Below are 17,240 nucleotides of genomic sequence, written 5' to 3' on the forward strand. Positions count from 1 at the left end.
CCAACCCAGCTCCTCCAAGGCTTTCAGGCAAAGGATAACCTGGGACTGAGCTGACATATCAGCACTGACCTACCTGGGCCAGTATTCAAGGTGGCCCAGGCAAAACCAAATCATCTGCCTCCATCCAGAGGCAAAGAAATCCAGAATCCCATGAGCAACTGCTCCTGAGCAACCCAACCTGGTGATGTCTACCATTCTTTGTTTCCCTGTCACCAAGATCTCCCCTCCTAAAATCTCCTGCGCAAAGGGAATGAGATTAGAATTGAGTTTTGATGAGGAGATTAAAGATGGCTTTTCCAAAGACATAAAACATATCATAGCATGCTTAAAAATTAAAAAAAAAAACAAAAAACTCAGGCCTTTGGTCTGGCATCAGTTACCATAGAAAAGGACATTTTTCTCCCCTTTTCTCTAGCCCCCTGTCTTAGTTTGCTAGGGCTGCCATAACAAAGTACTACAAACTAGGTGACACAAAACAACAGAAATTTTTTGCCTCACAGTTCTGGAGGCTAAAGTTGAGGGGAGTCAAGAAATAGACAAAGATGGAGGATTTGCCAAATTGGATTCTAGCCATTTGATGCAGATCTGTTATAAAGGAAGTCATTCAAAGAATCAACACAGGGAAGAGACAAAAGCTACAAAGTAGTTTTCAAGGTCAAAGAGAGAAGAAATTGAATTATCCAAAATTAAGCTGGGGAGGGGTAGTATTCAAAAGGATAGATCAAAGGGGCAGAAGTTAATAAAGAGTCCAGAAAACAGGGTTAGAGGCAAGACCTAAGCCAGGGCAGAGGGTCTCAAAAGGTGGTTTCTAGACCTCTAGGTGTCCCTGAGACTCTTCTGGGAGTCCACAAAGTCAAGACTATTTTATAATAATATTAAGACATGACATGCTTATTGTCATTCTGTTGACACTGGCACTGAGGATACAAAAACAATGATGAGTAAAACCACTGATACCTCAGCACAGATCAGACAGAAGCTTTGTAGCAGTTGTCAATGGATTCTTCACCATCATTGAGGATTCACAAAGAACATGTTTCACTTAGAACGTCTTTCAAGAAGCAGTGAAACTTAAAATTTTATTAAATCTCAGCCCTTGAGCACACATCTTTTTAGCATTTGGTGTGACAAAATGGAGGTACTCTGAAAGCATTCTTAACCCTGAAGTTCTAAGGTTGCCCGAGAAAAAGCACTTGTGCACGTGTTCTAAGTCAGGGGCTGAAGAGGTCCCTTCCCCACAGAATATCGTTTTTCTTTGAAAGAACAAATTATAGACAAACTACGGTTATTCTGACTTGGCTATCTGGCAGACATTTTCTCTCAAATGAACGACAGTGAGCCTATCACTGTCAAGGAAAACTGATACTCTTTATTGTCAGAGAAAATCTGAGCTGCCAAGTAAAAATTTGAATTTTGGAAAACTGTTATTTGCTATTATGAAATAGACTGAATCCCAATACTTAAAGACTTTTCTGACAAGATTGAAGGTGATATTAACAAATGTGATTTTTTATATATATTGTACAATGAAATGTGTCAGAATTTGGAAACTGTATAACTCAAGGATCCAATTTTTTTTCCAAATGACCAATTACAATGTTAAAAAACCACTCATGGATAAAAGATCCAAACTGCAAGGCAGATCAATGGATTTTAATGAAACAGAATGAAAAACCGTCAATGATATGGTTTCAGATTCCACATAGCAATTAACCTTTAAGAAACTACCACTTGTCAAGTTCTGGAGTATTTCCAAAGAATACCCACAATTATCTGAAAAGGCTGTTAAAACACCTCTCCTTTTTCCAACTGCATAGCTGTACGAGGCTGAGTTTCCTTCCTATGCTTTAAAACAGGTTGAGTACATTAAATATAGAAGCAAATATAAAAACAAATTGTCTCCTTTTAAGCCAAACATTAAAGAGATTTGTAAAAATGAAAACAAAGCTACTCGTCTCACTGAATATTTTAGCTTGGAAAATATAGCTATTTTTCACGAAAGTGTTTTTTTTAATGTTAACAAGTTTACTGCTATTTTAAAGTGAATAAATATTTTTTAACTTCTCAGTTTTAACTTAAAATGGGAAATATCTATAAATAAAATCCAATAAGCAAAAGCACTTGGGGTCCTCAATAATTTGGTCCTAAGACCAAAAAGTCTGAAAACCACTACCTAGATAAAGCCAAGCAGTGTTGTAAATCAAACAGCTAACATCATATCCAGTGGGCAAATCTTTCCATTGAGTCTGCAACTCACTAGGCAGAAAATGGGACCAAGTTCTACAAAGCACCATAGACTCCAGTGAAGGAGCTAGTTTTGGGCAGGCAGTCCAGTAGATCTCAACTAAAACCAGGAAGAAAACCACCAACTCTGCCTGCAATTAAGACACATTATTAAGCATATACCCAAATGACCACTTGCGATGTTAAAAAACCACTCATGGATAAAAGATCCAAACTGCAAGACAAATCAATGGATTTTAATGAAACAGAATGAAAAACCATCAATGATATGATTTCAGATTCCACATAGCAATTAACCTTTAAGAAACTACCACTTGTCAAGTTCTGAAAAAAAATTTCTGTTTCTGTCCTGGTTTGAAAAATTATGCAATACTGTCCCACCAACAGCAGCTTCCTCAGACACATACAACCGGTCCTTCAGCAACTGGCTAACACACCACAACTTGGAAGGATAAACTGAAAATCCAGAACTGATTTTTAAGATCTAAGACAAAATCACAGAAAGAATGGAGCAAATATCAAGGTAAAGTTCTAATCTCGTTAGACGTAAGAGAAGCAGAAAAGGAGTCTTTGTGTGTTAAAGCCAAATTTGGAGTGGCTGCAAAGGGACAGAAGAACATGGTGGGGAAAGGACAGAGGCGTTTCCTCCTGCCCTCAAAAATCTAAAAGAAGTGCCAGCCTGCCTCAAATGGCCATTCGCTGGTTATTTAATTAGAGGCTGAGGAAGGCTGAAGAGGTTGACAATGCTTTAGAGGGGATTTGGACATTAGCTAAGGGTCAAGACAAATGATTTCCAATCCCAGTTTTCTAAATTTATACATCACGCCTATTTTCCTCACCCTCGTTTTGTCAGGGCCTACCTCCAGGACTGACACATAATATTACAAAATATTGGATGAGGGAATGAAGGTGAGGAGAAATAAATGAATACTCCAAGTTGGTAAGTGGAATAAAGCCCTTCTTTGAGAATACCAGTGGCAAATCTGTGGGTGGCTTTCAGATCCCATCTGAGCTAACGAAGCCCCATGCAGGATGTCCTTCACAGGCAAAGCCATTTAGCCGCATTATTCACACTAACACTCAGCTCACTGATTTATGGACTGAAAAATAGAACAAAAAGAATAAGTATCATAGGGAGAGGAAAGACAAAGGAAAGCAAGCCCACAAGCTCTGTGAAGGTTTTCTTCTCTCAGGTCTAATAGTCTTGTATCTGTAGTTTTAAGTTATGAATGAAAACCTAAAAATTATACTTATCTGTTTCCAATACAGGATCATAAAATGAGGATCTCTCCTCTTTGTAAAGACATGGAGTTGTAACAGACTATAAACTCAGGGGCTACAAACAAACGTTTCCTGGGCCATGAGTAAAGGCTGTGGGCCACACACAGGACTTTTCTTTCTCCATGCATTTCTATTTCACCTGTACTTTTATTTTCTCAAATTTTGCCCTAGAGTAAGAGACCCAGATAGCTTCGTCCCCTAGTAAAATTTATTCCAAAGCAATTCATGGCTCAGAGGTTTTGGAATCTTCTAAGTCTCTTTGCAGGGTCATGGAAACTGCCCTCTAACGCTGCATTCTAATGTCTGTAGTCCCCAAAACAGCAGAGTTGGCATCACCTGTGTCATGATCTCAGGCCCCACCCCGATCTCCTGAACCAGAATCTGCATTTTAACAAGATCCCCATGTGATCCATGCACATATTAAAATGTGAGCAGTGGTGCCCTAAAACATCATGAGGTCAAACCATTCGAAAAGAATTTCCATCTGATGCCTGGTTTTCCTGGTAGTGAACAACAGATCTTGACATGAGGACACGGAACAGGTGTGAAAGTCCACGCTAACAATGGATGTCCTTATAGAGAACAGTATAAGGAGGGACTAGAGGCCGTATGCCCCATAAGAGAAACCCCAGACCCTAGGTCCAGGAATCTCACTTGATTCTCGTCCTTTCTCTACCACAAATTAGCTTTCGAGCCTTGGACAAATGACTTAAAGACTCTTAGACCTCAAGTTTCTGATTTAAAATAAAATAGGTGGCAAAAATAAATAAATAAATAAATAAATAAAATAAAATAGGTGGCAAAGCCACTAAATTCACCTTCTACGTGAAATTCTATGACCTTGAAATGTCAACAACGACGTAATCCTCGCCCTAAAGTATTTGGAATGCCACCAACCAACAAAGCGACCACAACGGCTTGTATACAGAGATACATTTCAACCTTCTGGAAAAAGCAAGCGCCAAATAAAAACATGATGAAACATCTATCCTTTGAAACAATTTTATAATTATTTCTTTAAACAATTTATAATAAGTGACTAAAATAGGTTGGTGTATTTTTGTGCAGGCAATAATTTGATCTTCCTGCTGTTCTATAACATAAAAGGTGGCAATGGCTTTTTAATTACATTCGTACCAAGAATTATAATTCAAATTCAAATTGATGAAATTCTAGACTAGCTTATCCTTTGCACATTAAAACACTGACAGCTGGGGTACACTTCCTTTTATGTTCTCGGGGGCTAATATGTTTCTAATTATTATTCTATTTGTATTGTTCATAAACGTACCTTCTCTCTTAGAGGTTCACAAAGCAGTTTCTGCAAGGAAAATCTGTAGGAGAGATCACCCTTCTTTTATTAGCATATAAATATTCTCAGACACCTTCATTTTGGCCCTAAGTCCAAATATTTTTGATTAAGTATTGCCAATGAACTACTTCTTCAGTCAAGGAAAATTCAATTTCTAAAAAACTGAAGAACAATTTTTTAGAATAAATTAGTTTCTTCTCTCTGTAATGCCACTAACAACCGTTCAGCAAGTATTTTCCCAACACAATTCCACTCTGAACCTTCTCTTGCTGTGTTTCATTCCCTACTTAAAGGAGAAATTCTTCTATGATGCTAGCAAAACCGTGGGGGACCTAACCCCACCACAAATAGAACAGAACCATTAGAAAGCAACGCCGCGTCCTGACTGCCAGCTGCTGCTTTAATGCCAAGAAGTAATCAGTGAATGCCTTTTCTCTGAGTCTTTGTGGGCTCCCTCATCTACTGTCCCATCCAATTTTTCCTCATAATCCTACCAGGTCACAGTGCCTTTTCAAGGTCTCATGACAGCCTTTGTATTGGCACGAATGATGATGGACAAATCAGCTCTCTGAGAAGGGATGGATGAATAGGTGCCATACTAGCATCTACTTCTGCCTATCAACGCTTTGCAACAACCTTACCCAGAGAAGAGGTCACCTGGGGTCTCAATCAACAGGAGGATGGCATCAGAGATTCCATTGCTTCAGATTATCCTAACCTATTTCTTTTTAAAATGAAAGGGAATTGACAATATTGCTTTAAAAGGATCCTAAAAGGTTATTACAACATTCCGGGTAGTGCTCTTTATGAGATGACCTTAGATCAGAGAACATTTTCCAACTCATTATTTTAAAAGCCAAAATTCACCATTTATTTCCATGCTAAACTCAAAAAGTCAGAGAACTGGTTTCCCATCTCATTTTTGTTTTGGTTTTTTTATTTTTTTTCAGCCCATTCACAGTTTTTAAGTGTCCCCTACATGGAACGCACCATGCTAGTTGCTATGACAGATAAAGAATGAACCAGACATGGAGTCTGACCTCAAGAAACTTACAACCCGAGACTCTCCTGGGAAGCTCTCAGTGATCTGTCTTCCGAGTTGGATGGTTCTCTGGGCTCCCAGAACACACTTGCAACCTTCCCCACAGTGCACATCACACTGCATTCTAATCCATGATTCACTCGCCCAGCACCCCATGACCCACCAACCTCCTCTTCTCAGAGACCACATCTCCAGTGCCTAGGGAAGTACCAGGCACCTGACAGGTGCTCAGTAAATCTGTAATGAAACAAATGCCAGTAATTCTAGACACAAAAAAATTATAAGGAAAAGTCAAAAGGCCTGCATCTCATAGAAGGAAGAAAATGCCACAGACCTCAGAGGAGGGAGTTACTTTTCACTTGGGGAATTAAGGACAGCTCCGGGGAGCAGGAAGCAGTTGAGCTGGGTCTTTGGGAGATGGAAAGGCTGGGGAAGGCTTGTCAGATGGAGGGAACAGCATGAACAAAACCACAGAGATCTGGGTGAGGAATCGGGGGATCCAGGGGTTGTGGGAGGGGCTGGAGCCAGAAGCCAGAAAGGCTGCTCATGTGGCCAGCCTGTGGCATGCCCATCACTCTGCTCTGCAAATGAGCTCTGAAATTACCTACAGAAATGGGAATTTACTGGATGCTCTAACCAAGAGCCATGTGCTTGGGAAAAAAAGGGAAAAAAAGATAGGGAGGGGAACTGGCATAGGACAGACAGGCTTCCGGAATGAGAGTGTCTCCCACAAAGGCCACGTGGGCTATAGAACAAAGACAGCAAAGTATTAACAAGTAATGGACAGGAAATCAGTTCAGGTCAGTGATTTATTTCAGATAAACCAACCAGAGCTTCCCAGAGCTTCAGCCTCTGATGTCCAACATAAGTGAGGAAGATAACAGAATGTCAGAACTTTTCAGGAGCCAGACATGGAAGTGCTTTCCCCAAGTACAGGCCCACACCTGGAGACCGAATTAAGACAGGCTCCAGAAGGGATTAAAAATGACTCCTGAGTAGTCAACTCTGGTTTCCTAAGGCAAGAGCTAGGGAAATTTCTGTAGACACTTCTAAGAATGGAGGCCTGACGCCATTTATCTACCAAGATACACCAGGGCCAAAGAAGAGGAAAACCTTGGAATATTTACTAACCCATTATCTTTGCTTTATCTTTTTTAGCATTTATCTTTTTTTAATTAACTCTTGAAATGTTCAACAATGAAAGCCTTCAACAAAAGATGTGCATATTTCCTTTCGAAAGTTAACAAGAACAGGAAAATAACAAATACTGCTCCCGAGACTTCTCTTTCCAGAATTGTGGTCCATAATCTACTTGGCATCAGAATCACTGGGCTGCCCAACCAAAGGCATCAGAATCTTTGAGAAGGGCCTGGAATATGACTTTTTAATCAAGTTAACCTTAGGCAAACTAAAATTTTTAAACTACTCCCTTAACTGGGGCAGGGAATGCTATTTGGTAGAGAGGGAACAGTAGTGAATTCAAGAGAGAAAGATACAGAATCTCTTGGCCTTGAAAGACAGAGTCACACTGGACCTAATCTGGGTCTAAAAAAAGGTTGATGATCTGGGCCAGCAAAGAGCCTGGTGTGGACTTCATGACACTTACCTGTAGGATAATTAAGGAATCATCAAACAGGCTGTGGACAAAAGCCTCACAACCTTGAAGATAAAGGTCCAGGAGAGAAATCGTGGCCAGCCAAGTTTTGTTTTTAAAGAGAAGGAAAGAACAGAATCAACCCTTGGAACAAAAGCAGTTTCCATAAATAGAGAACACCTTAATAGTGTTATACCAAACATTTAAAAAGCTCTTCCTGGGATAGTGGAATATCTAAGGACATCCAGCTCAAGCTTTATCACAAAAGACCCATCAACTTGGAATTGAGAAATATCCCTTAGTCAAAGTACATCTGACAGAAAAGAAATGAGGGCCATTACCAAATGAGAGTAGCATGGAAATAACAAAATTGCTTTTATTTTGATGGATGATCTAATAAAAAGCTATAAAGATGATTAGATACAATAAAATTAAATCACCAAATATAGTCCTATTTGCTATGGAGTGGATTCTTGCATTGCTTGGAAGGTTGGAGTATATAATTTCTAATTTTAGGAAACAGTAAAGAAAAAGAAACATGGTAACAGCAGCCTTCCATTGCTGGCAAACAACTCCTAAGTCACCACAACAGCCTGAATGACAAGAGCAAAAAGCCACAGGAACTCAGCTAGACACAAAAAAGATGACCCTCCTTTCCATTCCCACTGCTCCTGCCGTGGTTCAACTCCAACCATATTTCCATGGCCTACAGGACGGGTATGGACATTTCTCTCCAAGAAAACAGTGTGGTGGGACTTGGAAGGGACACGGTAATTCCAGTCTCAATATTTGCTTAGGAGTCACCTAGGGGTCATAATAATGGCTCAGATAATTTATTGACCACCACTCCCTTAAATGCACAGAAGGTAAAAGCAGGTGTTGTCAAGAACAATCACTGCAGAGGCTCCACTGAAGTTAGAATCAACGGGTGGGAGCCGGGAGGTGCCCCAGAGGGAGGGTGTTAGCTCAGGGTCACTCAATGCTCTGCAAAGGAGCCCTCAGCCATAATGAAGAAGTTATTCCCTTGGAATGAGCTTCCAACATTAGTATGGCTTCTTCACCAAGACTTCTTAAACATTTTTTCCTGGAAAAGAAAGTACCTTTGGCAAGGTTTGCCAGATTACCTGCCATGTACTAAATTCCCCTACTGCCTTTTCAATGAATCAGTTCCAGACCACCAGACAGAGCCTTCTTGCTAGAGTTTTCAGGCAGACAATTCCCATGGGCTATGTCACATGTCCAGCTGTTAAGATAACACGGTGACTGGTTTATGGGTTAAAAGTTTCCCCAGGGGAAGAGGGAGTCACAATTTAATGCACACAGAGTTTCTGATTGGGGTTATGAGAAGTTTTGGAAAACACTGGTGATCGTTACACAACTTTGTAATTATACACTTAAAAGTGGGTAAATGACAAACTTCTGTTACATCTATTTGACCACAATAAAATTGAAAGAAAAAAGTTTCCCCAGAAAGTTCATCCATTATTAGGGAATGCTTGCAATGAATCTTAACAACTTTGTCCATCAGAAATTCCAAGAACTTTCCCCAGTTCCTAGTTAGGAAATTTCTCTTTTGCCAATATTATCATTTTCAGAGCTAATGAGACCTTGAAATTTTTCCCTGGGGATGATAAGAATGAGTTTGGGAAAGATCTTTGTGCCTCCTCTTTGCAGATTCACTTGAAGGTCTGATATTCTTCTGCCTGGAGCAGTTGGCTTTTCTTAGTCTCTCAGGATTCATCTCTTCTGGAACCTTCTTATCGAATAACTTCTCCAGATGCTTCATCTTTTCGCAAGTTATTTTACCCCTTCCAAGATTGATTGTCACAGAAAAACTCCAAGCAACCTTTGCTTTTATATTTTTAATAGAATACACATTGATAAATGAGGTCTCCCTTCATTTGAAAAAAGACAAAAGAAAAAAGAAACTGGCCCAAGTTTGCAGAGCCATAGACACAGACTCTAAAGGACAGGTCTGGCTGCGTGAAAGAAACGTCTTTATGGTTCACTTCTCGGCTTCCCTCCAGCCACCCTCCCCTCCCAAAGCAGGGATTTCATTTTGGCTCTGGACTACATTTGTGCTCCTTTTCAAATATTTAGCAGAAATTATTTCCAATGCCTCTCAAGTTCCTGACTACATTCTGCCCCCTACAGGTGATATTTTTATAGGAAAGTGGTATATTTAAACTTCTGGAATATTACACCTAAGAAAGGAAAGTCACTGGTTTGTCAAGATAACACAGAGCAGTCTTTGCAAGTTTGTTCCAAGTTCCTTTTGTCAGTTAGCCCCAAAGCATTCACTTGTCAATGCTGCCACCACTATTACTACCGAATGTGTTAACCTTGCCACACACTGGCATCAACAAAGAAAATTCATCTGTGCTCCTGTTGGGGATTGAATCGTGCCACCCACCTGCCCACCAAAGACACGTTCTAATCTTCCTCTGCATTCCTGTGGACATGAACCCATTTGTAAATAGGACCTTCTGGGAGGTCATCAGTCACGATGTGGCCAAACTGAATCAGGGTGGGTTTTAATCCAGATGACTGGAGGCCTTACAGTCAGTAGACGTCCAAAGTCAGAGAAAGCCAAAAAAGGAGAGAGAGAGAGCACCATGTGACGGAGGACAGCCATCATCAGAATACGACGACTCCAGGAGAAAACATCTAGACAACATATTAATTTTGAACTTCCGGCATTCGAAACTGGGAGACAATAAATGCTTCTGGTTTAAACATCATGTGGTATTTGTCATAGCAGTTCTGGAAAACTAAGACAGCTATCCTTAAAACTGGTTTAAAATAATTCCACTTTCATATCATCCTAACTCCAAAGGAAGTAGAGGAAAGGATGCCGGGAACTGAAATAGGAAGTAATGAGAGGGATGGATGTTCCCTAATGGAACAAGCCCCCTTTAAGGTTGTGGGGCCTCTTCCTCCAGGGATGCTGGGGAGGAGGATAGATGCTTGCCAGGGGTCCATTTGCCAAAAGTGTTTCAAGAGAGCCCTATCCTGACGAAGGGTGGCCTAAATGCCCACTTGGTCCTATCCTCCTCCGCTGTACGAACTCCAGCCACTAGCAACAGCCCCTCAAAAGTCAAAGATAATGGGTCAGCCTTCTCCTCCCTGCTTCTCTGTTCTTCTCTTACTTTTCTATTACTTCTGTAACTCTGTTACCATCTCTAGACAGATGCTAAGTTGAAGGAGGGAATTATTTATTACCTCTGTTGGCAACAGTTTCAAAATCTGGTAAGTAAATGACTCTGTGCTTACCTTTTCTTTCTTCCATTTCTCTTGATTCTACCAGTTACAATGACAGCATCTTCTCATAAAATTTCTACCTCATACCAAAGCCAGAAGACCTAGGGCTGCATGAATATAATTTATTTAATTATCTGAGCGTGGAACTATCCATATCTTGATTGTGATATCTAATTGAAACCAGAAATTCTTTGCGCTCTTGCAGCAAATTCACTTGTTCTCTCCCATTTCAAGATCATTTACAAGCTACCATACTTCCCCTTACCTCTGATGGCTTTGTGGTACATTTTCCTTTTCCAGAACACTCCAAGTCATTTGAGTGGTTTTCCCCCGGCACACAGTTGCTGGCCTTCACCACCAGAGTTAAGCGCAGAGCCACAATACTTTTAGACACAGAATCATTCACAAAACCTAAGAGAAAAGGGGACAACAAGATTTGTAAAATAAAGCTTTACCAACAGTCTTTCTACAGAATTTGGTTTAGCTGGCATTCAAGTCTGGCAAACAAAGCAAAATGCAACAAGGCCAAGCAACAAAGCAATGGGCCCTGCCCATTCAGACCTTGTGCCTTTCAAATAGGCCAGTCTTCCCCAACATCATGGGACACCCCTAAGGCCAAGGCAAAGGAGCAACAAACACTTCAGTCACCATCTTAGCTTCTTTTGCTTTGCTCCCAACCTTGCTCTCCCTGGGCCACTTTGTCTCTGAATTCCACTCCTGCACTTGCATCTTAGAATAAAATTTTCCTGCTTTCGAACCCTAGTCCTCTCCCAGAGAGCTGCCTGCCTGCGTCTCCCAGCTCTCTCATCCTGGCTACTTTGGATGGCTACAAGCACTGGAAATCCCCTAAATCCCCACCCTGTTATCTCCTGCCCAAGCAGCTCTCAGATGCCTCACAGGTGGGCAGCCCATATGGGTACACATTCTGCACTGGGTTTATCAATCAGTATCTTACTTGATCACCAATTCTAATTAAACAGTATCAATTTAAGTTCTGTGGTTTTAACCACCTAATAAAACTGGACCAATCAACAGCTGAATACAAACTGCAATATCATTGATGCTGTATTTATCATAGAATGTCTTTTGTGTCTACTGTAGTCATTTGAACATGGTAGTCAGCAATCAATAGAGAATAAATTGATGAATAAATATAGCCTCTAAATGTAATGAAGAAATAAACACTTTAAAGTAATTTGCATCAATGATTAAACTATTTCACAAAGCAAGTGACTCATTTTTAATAAGAATATTAGTTTATTCATGTATAATTCTTAATATCAAAGTAAAACATACATCAAAACTAGTCAATATGACAAGCATAGTCAATACAGTTTTCTCCATTCTGCTCAAATGTAAAATCAAGTCCAAGAGCCTCAATAGTATCAAGTTATGTCCATAGATGTTTCTAAAACAAAAGATTTTTTAGGCTCGAGGTGAATTAGTAAAAAGATAGTGAGTTAATAATTGTTTCTGGGACAAGTGGCTCTCCACATTGAAGAAAGTATATTTGTATCTCTACCTCACACTATACACAACAATAAGTTCAAGATGGCTTAAAGGGCTAAAGTCGGACACCCCTTTTCAACATTAACAACTTAGGGTGGTCACTGCCTAGCCATCCCTGAAGATAGGGAAAATGATTAAACTAGAGGAAGGGGTAGCAACAGACAAGATGGAATTTTAAAAATGAATATGAACACTGAATCTCTATGTAATTTTCTTTTTCTTAGTTGCTAGGATATTAGAATAGCTAGAAGGAAAGAATTGAAATGGTGGAACTGTAATCCATAGCATTCTTTGAAATTTGCTCTGTAACTGCTTGTTAACTTGTAATTTGAAAGATATCACCTTTTTTGTATATACATTGTATTTCACAATAAGGAAATAATTGAAACTATGGTACGGTAACTCGCAACATTTTTGGAAACTTCCTGAATAACTACTTGTTAAATCATACTTTAAAAGTTATTACCTTTTTGCATATATGTTATATTTACAATAAGGAAATAATTGAAGCTGTGGAATTGTAACCCATAACATTCTTTGAAATTTGCTAACTACTTGTTAAATTGCACTTGGAAAGTTATCACTTCTATGTACGTGTTATATTCTACAATGAAAAAAATATTATTAAAAAAGTCTAAGAGAAAAATATAGGAAGCTCTTTCATCTTGGGGTAGGGGATTTCTTTAAAAAGACAAAATAATAATCCATAAATAATATATGGATAAATTTAACTTTATTCAATTTTGAAATTGTTCATAAAAAGCCACCATAAACAAAGTTAATAAACAAGCCAAAGGCTTGGAAATGAGATTTACAATCAGCAAAAGGTTAGTTCTCAGGACATACAAAGAATTTTTCTTGTAATTTGCTCTTTTTCCCCATTATATGATGCCATTTATATAAATATTAAAAATCCACAAAGCAGTAACAAACACCATTATGTGTACATAAACACAGTGAAAATATATAAGCATGCATGGGAAAAACCAGCCCCAAGACAGGATGACTTCTAGGGAAAGAGGAAAGGAGGTGGGAGTGGGGAGGAGCTTTTGTCTGTATATATAACATTTTATTTCCTTATTAATAATACGTGAAGCAAATATGCCAAAACACTTATTAAATCTTATGTACAAAGAAGTCTTATATTCATTTTTATAGTTTTTTTTTTTTGGCATATTTCAAGTATTTTGCAAACAAAATTTTTTATTAAAAAAAAGATATTTTGGAACTCACAGAAAAATTCTGAAAACCACTACCAACACATACACACACAAACTGGAATTATTTGTAACCATTTTTTTCCCCTGAAAGTAGTAATTTTATCTCTAATTGTCAAGTTTTTTGTAATCATACTTTTTATTATAGATTATAACATATATACATAGATGTGATAACTTTCCAAGTGCAATTTAACAAGTAGTTAGAGAGCAAATTTTAAAGAATGTTATGGGTTACAGTTCCACATTTTCAGTTATTTCCTTATTGTGAAATATAACATATATGCAAAAAGGTAATAACTTTCAAAGTATGATTTAACAAGTAATTATATAGGAAATTTCCAAAAATGCTATGAGTTACAGTACCATAGTATCAGTTATTTCCTTATTTTTAAATATAACACATATACAAAAAGGTGATATCTTTCAAATTACAATTTAACAAGCAGCTACAGAGCAAATTTCAAAGAATGCCATGGGTTACAGTCCCACCATTTCAATTCTTTCCTTCTAGCTATTCTAATACCATAGCAACTAAGAAAATTATATAGAGAGTCAATGTTCATAATCATTTGTTAAATTCCATCTTGTCTGTGCTACCCCTTCCTCTAGTTTAATCATTTTCCTGATCTTCAGGGATGTCTAGGCAGTGACCACCCTAACTTGCTCATGTTGAAAAGGGGTGTCAACATTACGGAAAAGGGGGACAAATTTTTTATTTAGATTGTTTATTATGGTTCAGGAATCAGAAGGTCAAACAGGCTTTTGACACATTTAAAAAAATAAGTATCCTAAACCTAGAAGACACAGCCACAAAACGACTTTGTGGGTTGCCTTCTCCCTACTTTTCTAACAGTCTCTTCCTCCCATGATATCAAACTCCTTCCTGTTATACACTTACATGTACGTAGTATATTTATTCTTATCAGTACATGACATTAAAAATAAATAAATTGGATAAGAAGGACCCCAGTGATTTTCCTTGCTTGTGTGATACCTAACATCATCTCATAACATGGCCATTTACAAATGCGTTTGTTTTGTTGATAACAAACAAGCAGCTCTCCCAACATTTTCCTTGCTCTCGATTTAGAACTCCTCATACAAGCTGTGACTAATGCAAAAGTCCATTATCACAGATTTATTCAAAGTGTTACTTGACACACTAGGGTTCAATTTTCACACATTTGAAAAGGAGGCTATTTTGAGGAATTCGGCTTAATAAGTTAAGGTAGACTTCCCACACTGTTTCCTTTTTCATATTTCTTTTTAAAGTTTTCATACAAATAAGACATCTCTCAGCTATTTCTATTTGACCTTCAGGAAGTTATAGAGATGACATCACAAATGTTTACAATGAATGAGAAATTCTTTCTGGAAACAGATTACGTGTCTAGAAGGATTACTACAAAGTGCCTAAATTAAATAAACATATATAAATGGAAATACATGTAGCCTACAGGTATATATTATGCATAATACATATGTGGAATACATGCACACACAATTTGAAACTATAGTTGTGTAATGGAGGTTCCTAAAGGAGAATGGGTCATAACATTTTGAAAACCAAAAAACTGACCTTTTAGAAGGTTGCAAAGAATTCCCTCCTTCCAGGAGGAAGGCAGGACTTTGTCTATGGGACAGAATGCACACTCTTGCAGGGACCACTGTGGAAGCCCTTGACCCTTACAGCAGTAAATTGTGTAAATGCCCATGGTCCTTGGGACAGTTCTATAGAATGAACTGGCCCAGATGCAGATGTTCCAGACTGAGATATTATAGCTATAATCTGTAAAACTGTATTTCTCCTATGAAGGAAATTTGTAGGGAGGGATACCTTAAATTTGGATCCATACTACTATATACCTACATTGTTGGCATTTGGGAAATGCAGTATGACTTTCAGACTAAGTGTTTGCTCCCAGGAGCCTCATAAACTAGCACTGGACTGTAGCAGTAGAGAGATAAGACCCAATCTTCTCTTTTATCTGGGCAAAGGATTATCGAAAAACTACTGGCCTGGGCATGGAGCATAGCCAGCTGGACCAACCACTGTGCCTTGTGCTTTGGAAATACACCCACGCACAAGGGATTATTAGGGTTATCTTATCCAGGCCATCACATGCTAGTGATGAGAGAGAGAAAGTATCCATCCTGCTATCCACCACGCTAAATGGAAAGCAATTCTGAGGAAGAATAGAGGCAGGCCTTACATTGAGGGGTAAAAGGAAATGGTACTTTCTGGGGCCTTTGGGCTGGGATTCAGAGGTATGGTAGTTCCTGGAGATCCTTCTGGTGCCAGGAGGTTGGCAGGGAGTCTGACATGAGGTTTAAGCCCCTGGCTCTCAGACAACAACTTGGTAAATTAGTCCTTTGGGTTCTCCCTCTGTATTTCCCTGAGCTTTCAGTCATGTCTTATTAAAGACTCAGCCCATTTACCATATTCTATGAGGAATTAGAGTGACAAGTGTCCCTTCCCAGAGCCAGAGGTTGGAATCAGAAGCAGTCATTAGTTGAGGATAATATGGCCTGGCAAGGATGTCATATTGTAAGTGTCAAGCAGAGGGACACAAGAGAGGAGTGGGGACTGCACCCAAGGACAGGGTTGAGGCCCAAACTTGAACAAAGACAAAAAACTAAAGACTGGAGGCATTGGAACAGGAAGGAACCAAGGCTGGGAGCCCGTCAAGGAGGAACCCAAGGAATTGCCCTGCATAGGGACCTAACGTGCCCTGTCGGATAAGGACCTGGTATGTCCAGCCCGGCCATGCTGGCTGCCAGCCCAGTGCAGGTGCAGGTGGGTTCCTAAGTGGTCCAGGTCCTCCAGGCAAACACCCTGTAATAGTTAACACTGCAATTACAAAAATGTGCTTTCATCAATTCTAACAAATGTACCACACCAATGAAAGGTGTTAATAATAGGGTAGTATATAAGAATCCGATATTTTATGCATGATTGTTCTGTAAACCCACAGCTTCTCTCTAATTAAAAAAAAAAAAAAAAATCCTACGGGAATGGGATAAAGCCAGATGGAAAAAATAAAAGGAGGCCATGGGTTTTCTCCTTGACTTCTATCTCCAGGGCATACATTCTAATTTCTCCTGTGAACCACGTACTGGTTGAGAAAAATGGAAAACTGCCAAACAACTCATTCATATTCCTAATTGTCTAGGACTTCTCTTAGACTGGAGAGGCCCCTGAGATCCCATCATCACTCAGGCTTTGTGAAAGGAACACATCCTGATTCTCCTCAGGACAAAGGAAGACATGGCTGTGGCTTTCACCAGACTTGAATGAAAATGAACAACTTATAATTAGCCCCTAAGCTCATCTAGGAGGAAAACTCCTGCATTACCCCCAAAATATGCTTAAGGCAATGTGGTGAAACAGTCACACCTCTCTGAGCTCAGTATTCTCATGTGTTAAGTAGGGATAATGCCCCCAAAACAGGTCGGCCAGAGAATTCATCATTGAAACTGGACCTCTTTTCAGAACAAAAGGAGGTAAATTTTTATAATTATGCCTGGATGCAGGCATAAAGTGAGATGTCCCGGGCAATGGAACAATGTGTAAATTGTTGTGATTACACCTGGACACAGGAATAAAGTGAGATGTCCAAGGCAATGGGAAAATGTGTAAATTTTTATAATTATACCTGGACGCAGGCATAAAATGAGATGTCCCAGGCAATGGGACAACGTGGTCATCCTGCTTCTGATACCCTGAGAAGAATCTGGAGGCAATGTATCTGTAAGCAGCAAAGTACATCAATGCAA

At 39.2% G+C, this 17,240-nt stretch overlaps 1 protein-coding gene across 1 annotated transcript in view; it reads right to left on the reverse strand.

The window, feature by feature from the left end:
• Nucleotides 1–17,240, reverse strand: part of DNER (delta/notch like EGF repeat containing) — a 381,612-nt gene that overhangs the window by 171,215 nt on the left and 193,157 nt on the right. The window contains exon 5 of the mRNA XM_037850346.1: nt 11,000–11,145. Within this exon, the coding sequence (XP_037706274.1) occupies nt 11,000–11,145 (146 nt within the window). The remainder of the gene's footprint in view (nt 1–10,999; nt 11,146–17,240) is intronic.

This window comes from Choloepus didactylus, chromosome 9 (genome assembly GCF_015220235.1).
Source record: "Choloepus didactylus isolate mChoDid1 chromosome 9, mChoDid1.pri, whole genome shotgun sequence".
NCBI classification, from domain to species: domain Eukaryota; kingdom Metazoa; phylum Chordata; class Mammalia; order Pilosa; family Megalonychidae; genus Choloepus; species Choloepus didactylus.